Raw genomic sequence first — 14,977 nt, forward strand, 5'->3', positions numbered from 1 at the left:
GTACTAAATGTATTCCTATGCAAAATATGGGTGACACAGAAAATGTTTTCCCCAGGCAGACACAACAGATTCAAAATTCAAATTCATTGCAAGAATCCCGGATGTGACAGGGAACGTGGGGCTGCTGAGAATTGGACTCCTCGTTGGGTAGCGTACAGAGGAAGGAGGACGAGGGCAGGGAGCTGAAAAGATGGAGACTGAGGTGGGTTTAGATTGCCGTTAAGTGACGAAACCTTCCCTCTCTTCCATCTCCCTCTCCGTTCCTTCCACCGCTTTCCCCACAAACCCCCCGCGCCCTTGTCCCCGCCTGCTCTCCTCCACTCCCGCCTCGTCGGCCGCAGAGGATCTCCTAGGGCAAACCGCAAAAACCCTAGCCGAGGGCGAGGACCCCCCCTCTCCCCCCCGCATGCGTGGTTCCTGAGGTAATCTCCGCCGCCACCTGTTCTCCTCCGCGCGCGCTTGGCTTCGCTCTGCTGTGCGCTTAGTCCATAGGAAGGAGCAATGGCGTTCCGTGATCGGAACGGAGGGGGTGGAGAGTCCTGCCTCGGTTCCTCTCTGTGTTTTGCTCCGACGAACCGGCGGCCTGTGAGCGGTTGGAATCGTGGCGGAGTGTGATCGTTAATAGGGACCGGGCCCCCTCTGGGTCGCAAGATTGTTCGTTGGTTTATGCTGTGCCTGGGTTCATGTTTTGGAGGCGCCGTCTTTCCTGGGGCTGGCGTTTTGTGTAATTCTGAAGTGCTTTAGGAATACTTTTCTTGTTTACCGACATGCATTTGAGATTTGAGATGTTCCTTAGGGTTTATAGTGAAGTGCACGCGTGTCAGCTCTTTCTTTTTGGTTGTTGTGCTCGTTGTGATTCTATGAGTTGAAATGATTTAGCTACTTGTAGGATGAGTTTGGTGCTCTGAAATGTTCCGTTTTATGTGTGCATTCTATGGATCCACACAATTTTGTGCAGTGCTGTGGCCAAATCATGGCGTGCTAAGTTCTTTAGATCTTGCCTGTGTTGTAGGTTATATTTGGTTCATAGCTAAGTTTGCCACAGCTACGCTTAGGGTATGTGTGGCTTGCCAAGAAGTTGGCACAAATTGAAGTGTGCTAAGGCACAACTGTGCTGCAAAATTACAAACCAAACATAGACCTAAAAATTCAAGGCATATCAAGGGTTAGGCATGAGAAACTGTTCCTGAGAATCAAATATGCCTAGAGATCATTACATGATATATGTTGTCCTGCAATATTATTTCTGCTTGATTGGCATTTGACAGTTGACATAGATAACAGTGCATTGAAGCGAGGCATAACTAATCAAGTTAAAATTTCTTTTTTGTTATGTGATTTCTTTTTAGTAACGTGCATTGTGTAGGCACAACCAGATCTGGTTCATTCCCTTTTTCAGTTGTGTACTCTCCTTTCTCTAGGTTGCTTTTGAATCTGGTATTGAGTGTTTGAGAGTGAACAAAAGTGGACATGCTTTCATTTAGTTTAGTAACAAGTTTGCCTTTGAGCTGATATTTTAAGAGTGAACAAAAGTGGACATGCTTTCATTTAGTTTAGTAAACAAGTTTGCCTTTGAGTGTTTGAGATGGAAACAGCCTGCTGGTATGATTAACCCTTACAATCAAGCAATGTTATTCTTGATTATGAAATGCATGTTTCATTTACTACTCATTTTGCTTGAATACATATGTAAAACTGCATTTGATTTATTTTAGATTTAATGTCTGTATTTATTGCATTTTGCAGAAAAATAATTTAGCTATGCAAAGATGGAACCTTATGTGTTTCTGTAGCGGCAACTGATAATTAAATAGCTATGGATGGGAATGGAAAATTATCAGTTGATGAGTTAAAAAATATGGAAGCTGGCCACTCAAATGGACAACCGGGAGTTGATATCATAATAATTGAACCTGAAAGGGATGAAAATAAAGTTAGGGGAGAAACTAACGTGGGAGAAGGCCCGTTTGAGGACAACAGGGAGCACAAATGTGAGGAAACGGACAATGGTGTGCATGAAGAAGCGTCCACTAGTACAGATGATGATTCAGATAGTGATTTTTATTTTCTTCGGGAATCAGAGAACGGACGAACTTCAGAGTCTGATGCTGAGGAGAACGGCATTGAGGTGTGTGCATCTAGTTATTTTTCTAAATATCTATGGCTGGCTAACTTTAGGTTTAACACATTCATATAGAAGGCCTCAAATTTTCAATCAAGGTAAAAAGTATGTTCATCATTTCCCTAAAAAGAGATAGCATCTTGACATAGAACTCCTAACAGCCTTTGTCGTTGATCATCATTTTTGTATTTTCTATTGTTCCCTGATATGCTTTCTATATCCTTGTCCACCTTAATTTTGAAACACATTTATGTTGGCCAGACTACTTGTCAATGTTAGCATATCATATATACCGCACTTCAACGCTTGTATGATTACTTCTTCCCAATGCAGCACATTTATTGTGCTTGTTTGGTTTTTCTTTTCGAGCAATTCACACCAGTTGATTGGCTGAATGGATCGAAAGATATAATGGGCAACTTATGTTGCTCGCATCTGTTCTGCATTATTACATGTTCTGCTGAGCAATCAATAACTTTGATGTGTAGACTGAAATTTAGTAGAAATTTATGGTTCAATTCAAATATGCCCTTTCATTCTTCTTTGGTGCTTTTTTATCAGTTCTCTCAGAATTATTTTCAAACAGGTGCCTCTACCTGAGGAAGAAGTTGAAGAATTGGTCGCTGAATTCCTTGACGTTGAGAGCAAAGTAATTGTTATAATCCTTGCTGTTTTTATTTATACCTTTGTTTTCGTAAACATGTTTCATTTTATTTTCCCTGTGTTCTTTTGTAACACTTAGGCAGCTAAAGCGCAAGAATCACTTGAAAAAGAGTCCCTGGAAAAAATTGAAGCTGAAGTAAGGTTGGAATTATCTGAGAGGCTCCAAGGAGATGTGGTCCGTGAATACGTTTACAAATTTATATCAACTTCTAATTTGCCAACTGCCAGCCTCTCTGTTCTCTGCACTGATATCGTTTTATTTTAAATAGTTGGAGTTAGCTGTGTCAACTGAGATGGAGCAATTCAAGAATGAATGGTCAACTGAACTTGATGATTTGGAGATTCACAGTGCTGTTCTGTTGGTATGCTTTTGCTTGAAAGAAGGGCTGATCATATTAAATTGGACGTATTTTCTCGAAATAAAATTGAGACCTATTTTTACTTTCACTTTATTTTATCAAATTAATGTAATTTTTAACTTCAGGAACAACTTGATGCTGCTGGCATTGAACTTCCCAGCCTTTATAAGTCAATAGAAAGTCAAGTCCCAAATGTTTGTGAAACTGAAGCATGGAAAAACAGGACTCATTGGGTTGGTTCTCAAGTGCCTGAAGAAGCAAATCAATCAATCAGAAAAGCTGATGAATACCTCCAGTCTTGTAGACCTGTAAGGAGGTAATGTTAGGGTCAAAAGTTGGTTACTCCTATGTTTTGTTTTTCAAGTCTGAGCTTTTACTCTATTTGCTTGGAACAGAAAGCATGGTAAGCTGCTGGAGGAAGGTGCTGGTGGCTTTCTTGCCGGAAAAGTTCCTATTGGTGATGATGGTTCTGTACAGTGTCATGAGAAAAGTTGGAGTTCATTCAATGAACTTATTAAATCAAAGGAGTGTGCCGAAAGTTCTTTTGGCAGTGATAACTGGGCATCAGTTTACCTGGCCAGTACCCCCCAGGAAGCTGCTGCCTTAGGTCTCCAATTTCCAGGGGTTGATGAGGTGCCACCTTTAACTGATCAATTGTTTTGTTGTGTGATGTTGCTATTGCACTTTAATTAGCATCATGCCCTCATTCAATAAGTTCTCGAAATATCAATCTACATTAAACTTAACTATTCCCCCATACAGAGGAAACACAAACTATTCTTGTTGACGTCTCTCCAGTGCCCCGGAGGCCGGGAATGTAAACTGTAGTTAACTCGCATTTGTATTTATGATGTGTGCCGTACTGTCATATGATTATATTGCTTTGGTGCTGGTTAGTGCATTCCCGGTCAAATGAATTGGATTAAGACAAAGACAAATAACATATACTCCCCCTGTTCATAAATAGATGATCTATTAGACATAGACATGGTCTCCAATATGTTTCTTTAACCGCTGTTTTTTTGTATGTATATGTTAGTAAAAAAAATGTAAGTTCATAGTTTTCAATTTTTCATGACATATCTAATGGTACTATTTTCACTTATCTAATTTTTTCTCATGTACTCCCTCCGATCCATCGGGGATTTAGTACAAAGTTAGTACAATTTTGAACTAAATCCCTGACACTTACTATGGATCGGAGGGAGTATTTATTTTAGTCAAAGTTTGACTGTACGCTTTCTAGGAAGTCATGTATTTATGAACAGAGCTAGACCTTGTATGCCTAAAACATATATGGTATGTAGAATGTTTAAATGACCAATCCTGTTCTCCGGGTTATTGTTCCCTTCTTTTAATAATGTATCACTATGTTATGCCCGTGTTCACATTTGTTCAAACCTGGTCACTTATTTAGTTACTTTAATGGTTTGCAAGTAGATCCTTTTTGTGGTTCAAGGCAACATTCTCATGAAATTTTTCCCGTATTTATATTTTTTGCGTTGTGGTGTTAGGGAGATGTGCATGCAATTAGTTGACAGAAGCTATGTCAAAAGAATTATTTATTAATATTTTATCTGTCCCATATTTACATTTTTTTTGGGTAGTGGTGTTGGGGAGATGGGTATGCAATTAGTTGATGCAAGTTATGTCAATTTTTTTATTTAGTAATCCTTTATCTGTGCACATGGAGTTAGAAACACCAGTACTTTAGTAATTTAGATAGGAGGGATTATAATAAAAATCTATGGTAAGCAAAAACATTTGGTCTTGCCTTCTATTGCTCCTTCAGTTTGAACATGTAAGGCCCAGTTTATTAAGCTAGTCCTGCAAGATTCCAGCAATCAAATCAGGCCCTCAAAGTTTCAAGTGAAGGGTGTATGTTTTCACCAGAGTTTGGAAACAAAACTAGGTCTAAATTGATTCACCCAGTGGTCAATGTTGTTTTGTTTATGGCTGCGAGGCATGCCGTAAACCCTGAGCTTATACATATATATCAATATATGTCTTCTATGAGCTTCTACAGTTCTGTAGTAATATTAGCGTAGCTCTGTTTTTGTTTTGCACTTTTGCTTTGTTTTGTTGACTGGCACTGTTGGTGTTGTGTACTGTTGCACCTTCTTTGGTCGTCTTGTAATACACAACGACACAATTATATGCGTGTTTGAGGAAAAACTGTAGAAACACCAGATACTATGTTAGTATTTTGTATGTCTAGTTTGGTTTGTATGGGTTTTCACTGACTAATATATATAACACGATCTGCATTTATCTAGCACCATACTGATGTTCTTCGTAAAGCTAGTCCATCATCCAAATTTCCAGCTATTTTATATTATATGTCTTCTGCCCTGAATATTTGAACTGAATAGGTGGAAGAGATAGCAGAAGTCGAAGGTGATGTTGATGTCATAAAAGGCTTTGATGAAATAGAGCTTTCTGAAGAACAGAGAAGAAAATACAAAAAGGTCAGTTGAAAGTACTTTTGCAGCACTCTAGGACTGCAACCATGCTCCTAACCATTTTGTGCTGATGTTCCTGTCTGTAAATATCCCATTTGTGTGTTCCATAGTCACTTTGGTAAAGTGATGATAGCAAACAGACTCGACTCTGTATCCCAGTGATTTTGCTGTGATGCTTTTGATCCTTGTATCTATTCACCATTCCTGATTTGTTCGTTATGGCACTGAGTACTCGGTACCTACAAATTTTCTAGAAAACCAGTAAGTACCTGTGTGGTCATGATGATTCCTTGATGCAATTGCAGTACAACCTGTTATGGCGCTCAGTAATCGGTACCTACATTTTTTCTGGAATACCAGTCAGTAACTGTGTGGTCATGATCTTTCTCTGATGCAGCTGCGATACAACCTTGTGGTCATGGCTTGTCTAATAGTCAAGGCTTGCTCATGTGTTGTTCAGCATACGTATTTTTTTAACTGTAAATACTAAATAGTACTGAAAAAAGTGATATCCTTGTGTGCAGGTAAGAGAAGAAGATGATGCAAAAACAATAAGACGCTTGCGGCGCCAAATGAAAAAAAGGACAAGAAGCTGTTGCAAGGTAACTGCTCATTAGTATTTGGCGTGAGATCAGTTTTTTTACTCTGCTTGATCGGTTATGTTTCTCTTGGGTGCTCTGCTTTATATTCAATCTAGGAGAACTTTGGTTTGGCCTCGTCATCAAATGGATTCAGTGAGTTGCCTCCGTTATCCGATAATGGTGTTTTGGGTTCCAGCAGTGGCCTTCTTTCATCTGAAAAACACAAAAGTGATAAAAATGAAGTTTCTGGTGAGCCGCTGAAGCGCGCACGCGAAGATGATTTTGAGCTTGACCACAAGAGGCCAAAAACTGTAATAGTAGAAAGTGATGATGACATGCTGATCAATAGTAAGCCAGCTTTAGGTAACCAGGTTAGTGACAGTAGTTCAGCAGAAGTTAAAAAGGTGGTTGACATTATTGATCTTGATCTCTTACCATCAGAAAGCCCTAACTTCGGTGATAAGGCTTTACCTAAGGTTTTCAAGTGTACAGTTTGCACCGAAATGTTGAATGCCCGTGATGTGCATCGCCACCCAGTACTGGATGTTACTATTTGCGGATCTTGCAGATTTCTGGTGATAGAGAAGAATCGCCTTGAGGTGAATGAATACTTTATCCTCTTTATTGATAGTTTTGAACTGTTTTTCTTAACATCTAACTCTCTTTGTTGATAGTTTTCTACTGATTTTTTAATAACATCAGTTCCTTCTTGGGATGGACTATGCTCTTGTAATATTAGTGATTCTCTTTGGTTTTAATACAGGGTCCTGTATCTGGTGGTTATTGCACCTGGTGTGTTCAATGTGAACAACTCCAAAGTTGCAGTTCCTGCAGGATGCTTTTTTGTACTAATTGCTTGTCAAAGAATTTTGGTGAAGAATGCCTGTCAAAAGCTAAAGTCGCTGGCTGGCAGTGTTGTTGCTGCCAACCCAGACAACTGGAACACTTGATTTCTGAATGTGATAAGGCCCTGAGTGGTGTTGAATCTTCTGATCTTGAGAGTGACAACACTTCTGGAAATGAAAGCGATGGTCCTGTTAGGTATGGTCTCTGCTGCACTTTTACCTTTATATTTTTTATTACACAGTATGGAGAAAGCGCTGAAGATTTCCCCAAGCTAAATTCAATATGCAAAATGTGGTCAGCAAGCACAAAAGGAAAAAGAGGATAAGAAGAATCATTGATGATACAGAACTTGGGGAGGAAACAAAGCGTAAAATTGCAATGGAGAAGGTGCGTAGTCTTTTACACTTGCACATTGATTGGAAATATCATATATGTTTTTATTTAGAGCTGTCTAGGTTGTAATCTGTTCAACTTTTATAGGCTAGGCAAGAACATTTGAAGTCCATGCATGAGCAGTCTGCCAGCAAGTTAAGCAGAAGCAACATTGTAACTTTCTCTGGAGTTCTATCAGAAGTCTCTCTACAGGATGCTGGCGATGGCCATATTGTCAATGTAGCTAGGGAGGAAGATGAGGAACCTGTTAGAATTCCTAGCAGTGTATCTTCTAAACTGAAGCCTCACCAGGTCTGTTTTTCAAACATAACCAACAATTACTGCCGTGTGTATTTTTCACCCTTACAATTAAATTGGATTTGCAAAACCCGGTGTCAAAAATAATGTGCTAATTTACAATGTGTTTGTATTTTATGGTGAAATATGCAAATGGAAATCTGGTTCACATGGGGGGATGTGTTTTCTACCTTGCTTTCGTATTTTTGGTTCAAAATTGGTTAGCTTTCCTTATTTGTAATTGTTTGCTAGGTGGCACCATCTACCATGTCATGTGCATACCATACCAGTCATGACTTGCAGTCTGTACCCATACTACTATGGGCCCCATATATCTAACACAATGACATTTCATATTTCAGGTATCAGGAATAAGATTTATGTGGGAAAATGTTATCCAGTCTGTTAGAACAGTCAAATCCGGGGATAAAGGTTTTGGGTGCATTTTGGCACATAACATGGGGCTCGGGAAAACTTTTCAGGTTTGTGTCATATCTTATCTTGTTATTTTTATCATGATTCAGTGTTAACATATTCCCATGGCGATTAAATTATGTGCTTGGAGCTATTCTGCGGATGTGTTTGACCTTTGGACATTTTGTACCAATTTGTGGACTTGCTAATTGCTATTAATTGTGTGTTGGTGCCACCATATTTCAAGGAGGCCTTTGTTTGGCCTGGTTCTGTCACAATTACCTGAAATATAGTGGGAGTTGCATTCATATATTTACGTATTTACGCTTTGCAGGTTATTACATTCTTGTACGTGGTTATGAGATGTGTCCAGTTGGGATTCCGCACCGCACTTATAGTTACCCCTGTTAATGTTCTGCATAACTGGAGAAAAGAGTTCACCAAGTGGCGTCCAGACGAACTAAAGAGTCTTCATGTGTTTATGCTGGAAGATGTTGCAAGGTGCGGAAAAATTTCTTGTAATTATGTTGTCGTTTTTGTTACTATTACATGCGATCGATGTTGTTTACCCAATGGGTGTATCCTAGAGCCCATCTGGAGCCAATAATTCCAGCTTGTAAAAACATAATGTGTTCTACTGCAATTGGATGACAAATTTGCTGTGACAGCCTGTTACAAGAAACCTTACCCTGTGAGCCCTAAAGAGAAGCTCTCCAAATAGGGCTGAACATGTTATGTTTAAGTTACTATTTGGTACATCAATCGTACCAAGTAAGATGGAACTTGGTAGGGGGTCTCTATGCTGTGACATGTATTACTGATATGATGAATGCTATGAATATCTGCTGTATACTTGTATTCAGTTAGGCCAATAGGCAAGTTTGTGTACACAGGCAGACATGATAAACAATAAATATACAGGAAACCCTCTACACAACTGGGAGATGTACACAGCTATTGATGCCTAATAATGAATATACCTTCTCCAGCTCTCCACATGTCTACTGAGAATATTTTCTGCAAGTATGATCGTGATGTTTCTGTAATATTTGTTCATCCACTTAGCATGTAATAACACATTTTGTGAGAGTAATCCTTGCTTAGGAATTAAGGCAGCAACCTGTAGAAGCTTGTAGGGTTTTGTAGACTCTTCTAGAACTAGTGCTTGAATAAGTATTAATGCAGTAAACTGTAGCAGCTTGTAGGTTCTTCTAGAACCTGTGCTTGCATGTCTAGCTTAGGTAGTAACCTGTAGTAGCTTGTAGACCCTTCTAGAACTAGTGGTCAGCCACCTTGTACCCCTATATATATAGCAGTATGCAATACAAAGACTGAAGCTTATGCAGCACAAATAAACCACCTAGCAACCTAGCCTGTGCACGTGAGGTGAAAGATCTTCTAACAGCGAAGAACTTCTAACACATTTCTGGTCTGTTATTTGGTTTTACATGGTAAAAGGGCTGTATTTACTAATTAAGTGGCGCCACTATCTTCTTTGACGTTTCTTTTTGCAGGGTAAAAAGGCTACAATTACTAAACAAGTGGCGAGCAAAGGGCGGAGTGCTTCTCATTGGTTATTCATCATTTAGAAACTTATCTCTTGGAAGGCATGCGAGAGAAAAATATACCGCAGATGAGATTTCTAATGCTTTGCAGGTGATATTCCATGTGTTGTGTTGTATTCTTTTGATCTTTTATGCTATGTAATAATATAAGCGCATAAGCCTTCCATGTTCATCCAGCAATGAGATATTTTTCTTCCTTCTGCTTCTCTAGTGAGGTTTCAAACACCATCATTTATGTGGAAGTATAATAATATGTAGATGATCATGTCTTGCATATGTTATGATATTCAATGTTTTGTCTCATTTTTTTTTCTTTTAGCTGTGGGTCTTGAATCTTGATACAATTCATTTACATATGTCATTATCAGTGTGGGCCAGATATTCTTGTATGTGATGAAGCACATATGATAAAGAATAGGAGAGCTGACATTACACATGCTCTAAAACAAGTAAGGACACAAAGAAGAATTGCATTAACTGGATCGCCGCTACAGAATAACTTGATGGAATATTACTGTGTAAGGAGCTGCACTTTGCCATATACTGTTCTATCTTTCCAGTTACTGACAATATTTGATGTGCTAATGCATTTTTGTTTCATCCTATGGAAAGATGGTTGATTTTGTCAGGGAAGGGTTTCTTGGAAGCAGTCATGAATTTCGCAACAGGTAATGTAGTGTTCAGTTAACATGCCTCCTTAATGTTTTTGACCTTCAGAATGATATGTTTTGCTCTATCAGGTTCCAGAACCCCATTGAAAATGGGCAGCACACAAATTCTACATCAGATGATGTCAAGATCATGAACCAACGGTCACACATTTTGTATGAACAGCTGAAAGGTTTTGTCCAGCGGATGGACATGAATGTGGTGAAGAATGATCTACCACCAAAGAAGGTTTTTGTCATTACTGTAAAGCTCTCTCAACTACAAAGAAAGTTATACAGAAGATTCTTGGATGTACACGGTTTCTCAAGTGGTGGTGCTTCAGAAAAACCTCTTCAGCGCAGTGGCTTCTTTGCCAAGTACCAAAAATTAGCCCAGGTATATTGATTTTGCATCATTGTGCATTTTCTTAGACAAAAACAAGATGGAATGTTGTGTCTATATTTCTGTGTTCTTGTTCCTTATGCTCGCGATGTTTTGGGAGTGTAGATATGGAACCATCCTGGTCTTCTCCAGATGGCTAAAGAACAGAGAGGGATTGTGCGCAGAGAAGATGCTGTCGAGAACTTTCTGACGGATGAGAGTTCTAGTGATGACAATCCTAATATTGAAAATCAATTGCCAGACAGAGGTAATTTGTTATCTAGCGACCTTTTGTTTGATGACACTTCAAAGTTAGGCAAAGCTGCTCAATTCAGTTTTATCCATTATCCTTAAACAATGGCTCGATTTTGTTTAGAGGGACTATTGTTTTGTCTTCAAACCTGAAGCTCATGTGATATAGTTCTCCTTTTGTTCTTTCATGCGAAATGAAAAATACTTGTTCTTTAATTTGCACAGAGAAACAGAAGAGTAAAACTGATCAGCAGTCCAAGAAAAGCGACTTTGTGAACGAGGTACTTTACCATTGACTTTATTGCATTGTGCATACAATACTACCGAACTATTTACGCCTAGCTCTTTGATTCTGAAACCTTTATGCTTTCCACCCACACAGGGTTTTTCAGGGGGGGTATGCACCATAGTGGCGGATTAATTAGCTAATGAACCTTTATGCTTTCCACCCACACATTCATTTCTTTGATTCTGAAACCTTTTATTATTATTATTATTATTATTATTTTCTATTTCTTTGTAGGAAAGTAATTGGTGGGAGAACCTTCTAGATGCTAATACGTATATGGAAGCTGATTACAGTGGCAAAATGGTCTTGCTCCTTGATATACTGTCAACTTGTTATGAATTGGGTGAAAAGGTATTAGTGTTCAGCCAGAACTTGACCACTCTGGATTTGGTGGAGTTTTATCTCTCTAAGTTGCAAATCAAAGGAAAAGAACGTAAATTTTGGAAGCAGGGCAAGGACTGGTACAGGTATTCTTTCGCACTTGACCACATTTCTTTTGGACGATTGAACTGTACAATTATTGGTGTGGATGTGGCAGTTTCACATTTCCTTTATTCATTCATTTATTTATTTCCATTACTTTGTTGTTTATAAATTGTAATCACTTGTGTGTTGTTAGTTTGTGTATTTTTTTTTGTATCACCACATTATGTTGTGCACTTTCAAGATCTGGACCTAATGCTTTGTATCCAAGTGAACATGTGGCTTTACCAGTTTACAACAGTATGATGCTATCTGTGAACTAGGAAATATATCATGAAATTATTTGCAGTTTGTTAGTACAGGATAATCTGCAAGGCTTTTATTCCAAGAGCCTACATGACTTTATAAGTTGTCACAGTGCCTCTTTTGCTGTGGTCTTAAAATTCCAAAAGAGGTTGCTCAAAAGAGAGAGATTATCCCAACCTCTATTGCTCTCATGATAATCAGCTTATATATTTTCATGAAAAAGTGACCGCTAATTTCCTTTGTGTTTGTGGATTCATGTTTGTAACTATGATCATTTCTGCAAAGATTCGTATCATCAATATCTGTTTCTTCAAATATCATGTATTTTTATTGTGCCGAACAGGCTTGATGGGAGCACTCCATCTTCCGAGCGACAGAATCTTGTGGAGAGGTTTAATGAACCTGCAAATACAAGAGTGAAATGCACATTGATATCGACTCGAGCTGGGTCACTGGGTATCAACCTTCATGCAGCAAACCGTGTGGTCCTCCTGGATGGTTCATGGAATCCAACACATGATTTGCAAGCCATTTATCGGGTTTGGAGGCAAGAACTAGTAGCATTTGCACATTACTTGCATTTCATGTGATTGTGTGTTTATTCGCAATGTATTTTACATCCAGGTATGGCCAGACCAAACCTGTGTATGCTTACCGCTTAATGGCATATGGAACTATGGAAGAGAAAATATATAAGCGGCAGGTAATGTGGCATCTCATCTACCTTCTGGTTTGGGGCCCTGCGTTTGAACTAACTTATTATTTTCTTCATTCTAAATAAAGTTCTTGTTCCGAACCTTATCAATGTGAGTTCCTTGGTTGATAGGTGACGAAAGAAGGGCTCGCAGCAAGGGTGGTGGATAGACAGCAAGTGTCTAGAACAATCTCCAGAGAAGAGATGTTGCATCTTTTTGAATTTGGTGATGAGGAATCATTGGACCAGTGTTGTAATGGTTCTACAATAATTGATCACACTGCCGTTGGAACGGAGAAGCTGTCTACGTCCAGCAGTAAAACCACTGAACTACCTGTTGACAAGCTCATGCTGAACCTACTTAGTGATCACTCTAGGTAATGCCTAAACTATTATTGTTAAAACTTAGAAGGAATATCATGATGTAGATCTATGCCCATGATTTTAGAACTCGTAAACTAATCAGGCATGTAGACATCATATGCCCTTTCTCGTGACTACCCGTAGCCTTATTGTAATATTAATGCATGTTGTTTTCATGCTATGAATGTATAGATGTGTTAAACAGCTCCTTGAAGAGTAATAGCTGGTCCAAATTATAGATGTGTTAAGCAGCTGCTAGAAGAGTAATAGGCTAATAGCTGTTTCAAATTTACAGGTGGATTGCAGGTTATCACGAACATGAAGCTCTTCTGCAAGAAAATGAAGATGAAAGGCTTACTAAGGAAGAACAAGATATGGCCTGGTCAAGTTTCAAAAAAGCGCAGCAGTTGGAAGCCGTGCCAAGGAGAAGTCATGATCCTGAGAGAAAGCCAAATGTGATCGCTCTTCCAACACAGACCAGCCTTGTGCCCCCCAAAGTTACTTCAAGAAGTCGGCAGCCACAGCAACCAAAGACTAACTCGAACCAGAAGAAATGCACCAATCTAACCCACTTGCTGACTCTAAGAAGTCACGGCACCAAAGCGGGATGCACGACAAGCTGTACGGAATGTGGCCAAGACATTAGCTGGGAAACCCTAAACAGAGATGGTGGTAGGTTAAGGTGATGCTCTACTTGGCTTTGTCCATGTAGAATTTCAGTGACGCATTTTCTGTTTATTTTGTTTAATGTACTCCCTCCGGCCGGAATTACTTGTCGAAATATTACATGTATCTAGACGCTTTTACACATAGATACATCCGTATTTGAGAAAATTTGAGACAAATAATACCGGTCGGAGGGAGTAGTTGATTCAAGTGGTATGCGTTATCATGCATGGTTCTCCAATGTACATATAAAAGCATAGAAAGGAAATGGAAAAAAGGGAGGCGTTTTTGGGTCCAAACGAGTTGGAACGGAAATCACTTGATTGGTGAAACATAGTTGTCAGAAGATCTGCTTATTAACTCCCTTTTGAGTGCTCAGTTGTTTATTTTACTGTTCTTACCTTGATAGCAATTGTGTTGCTATCTGAAAACTTTAGCCTTGTTCGCTTCTTCCTCGTCAGATCTGGCGCCTGGGAAAACCCATGCGTGGGTTGTTGCTGGTATTGACAAGGATCGAGGTCCGCTCTGTTCTGATGGGGGCCTGTCAAGGTCGAGCGACCCTTTGCCAAAGTTGGGTCTTGAGATTGGGAGGTGTGGCTCTCTGCAGACGGGCCCACGGCTCGGTTGCTAGCTGGCTTCTATGGTCGTGACCACGGCGTGGCACCTAGCTAGCGGTGTGCGGTGACAGTGGTGCTGCGGTCATTTTTGGTGACCATCATTGCTCTGTTTTCGTTCCAGAGAGTCAATGCAGGGTAAAAACTTGGCACGATGTTGTTCAGGGCTGGTGGCAGTGACACACTGACACCCATGGGTATGGCTTCCTTCTTCAAGGCGTAGTTGCAGCTTATATTCATCCTCCTTGTGCTTTGGGTGAAACGTACCCTACGTATCCGGTGGTGGAAATACTTTGGTGTCACACTCTTTTTGGAGACACCGTCTTGGAGCCCATGGTTCGCCGCTCTTCCAAGGTTTGTCTATTTGGTAGAGGTGTTTTTCATCTTTAGTGGGACATCTTGGGAATAGGTGTGACGACCCGATCTAGTTGCTCCATATCTTCTCTTTCTTCCAATAAATCCACTATTCCATTTCCTACTTATTCGGCATACCCTTTTTCTCCTATTTTCGGTGATCAAACCAATTTGATTTCTTCTAGATATGATGATCCAATCATTGAGACTGCGCACGAGGAGGAGCAGATCTAGGTGCGTCGTTGGAAATATGTCCTAGAGCAAATAATACATGTATTGTTCATTTCAAAATTTATAATTAATGTT

The 14,977-nt window shown here is 39.6% G+C and overlaps 1 protein-coding gene across 3 annotated transcripts; it reads left to right on the plus strand.

Annotated features, from left to right (window-relative positions):
• The first annotated feature begins 208 nt into the window (after positions 1–208).
• Positions 209–14,002, plus strand: LOC100835235 (protein CHROMATIN REMODELING 20). Of its 3 annotated transcripts, XM_014901166.2 has the most exons (27): positions 214–422; positions 1,747–2,128; positions 2,709–2,771; positions 2,865–2,960; positions 3,055–3,147; positions 3,270–3,460; positions 3,540–3,777; positions 5,517–5,612; positions 6,131–6,208; positions 6,304–6,786; positions 6,951–7,228; positions 7,333–7,420; positions 7,514–7,717; positions 8,065–8,184; positions 8,451–8,617; positions 9,631–9,772; positions 10,050–10,199; positions 10,294–10,349; positions 10,422–10,725; positions 10,837–10,978; positions 11,188–11,243; positions 11,345–11,359; positions 11,486–11,718; positions 12,324–12,527; positions 12,605–12,683; positions 12,807–13,051; positions 13,333–14,002. In XM_014901166.2, the coding sequence occupies exons 2-27, from the start codon at positions 1,817–1,819 to the stop codon at positions 13,721–13,723; spliced, it is 4,524 nt and encodes a 1,507-aa protein (XP_014756652.1). In that variant the 5' UTR covers positions 214–422; positions 1,747–1,816; the 3' UTR covers positions 13,724–14,002. The 3 variants fall into 3 exon arrangements, with proteins under 3 accessions (XP_014756653.1, XP_014756652.1, XP_003571839.1); XM_003571791.4 differs by lacking the exon at positions 11,345–11,359 and having other exon boundaries at positions 215–422; XM_014901167.2 differs by lacking the exons at positions 12,324–12,527; positions 12,605–12,683; positions 12,807–13,051; positions 13,333–14,002 and having other exon boundaries at positions 209–422; positions 11,345–11,487.
• The last annotated feature ends 975 nt before the right edge of the window (positions 14,003–14,977 follow it).

The sequence above is a fragment of the Brachypodium distachyon genome, chromosome 3 (genome assembly GCF_000005505.3).
Source record: "Brachypodium distachyon strain Bd21 chromosome 3, Brachypodium_distachyon_v3.0, whole genome shotgun sequence".
NCBI classification, from domain to species: domain Eukaryota; kingdom Viridiplantae; phylum Streptophyta; class Magnoliopsida; order Poales; family Poaceae; genus Brachypodium; species Brachypodium distachyon.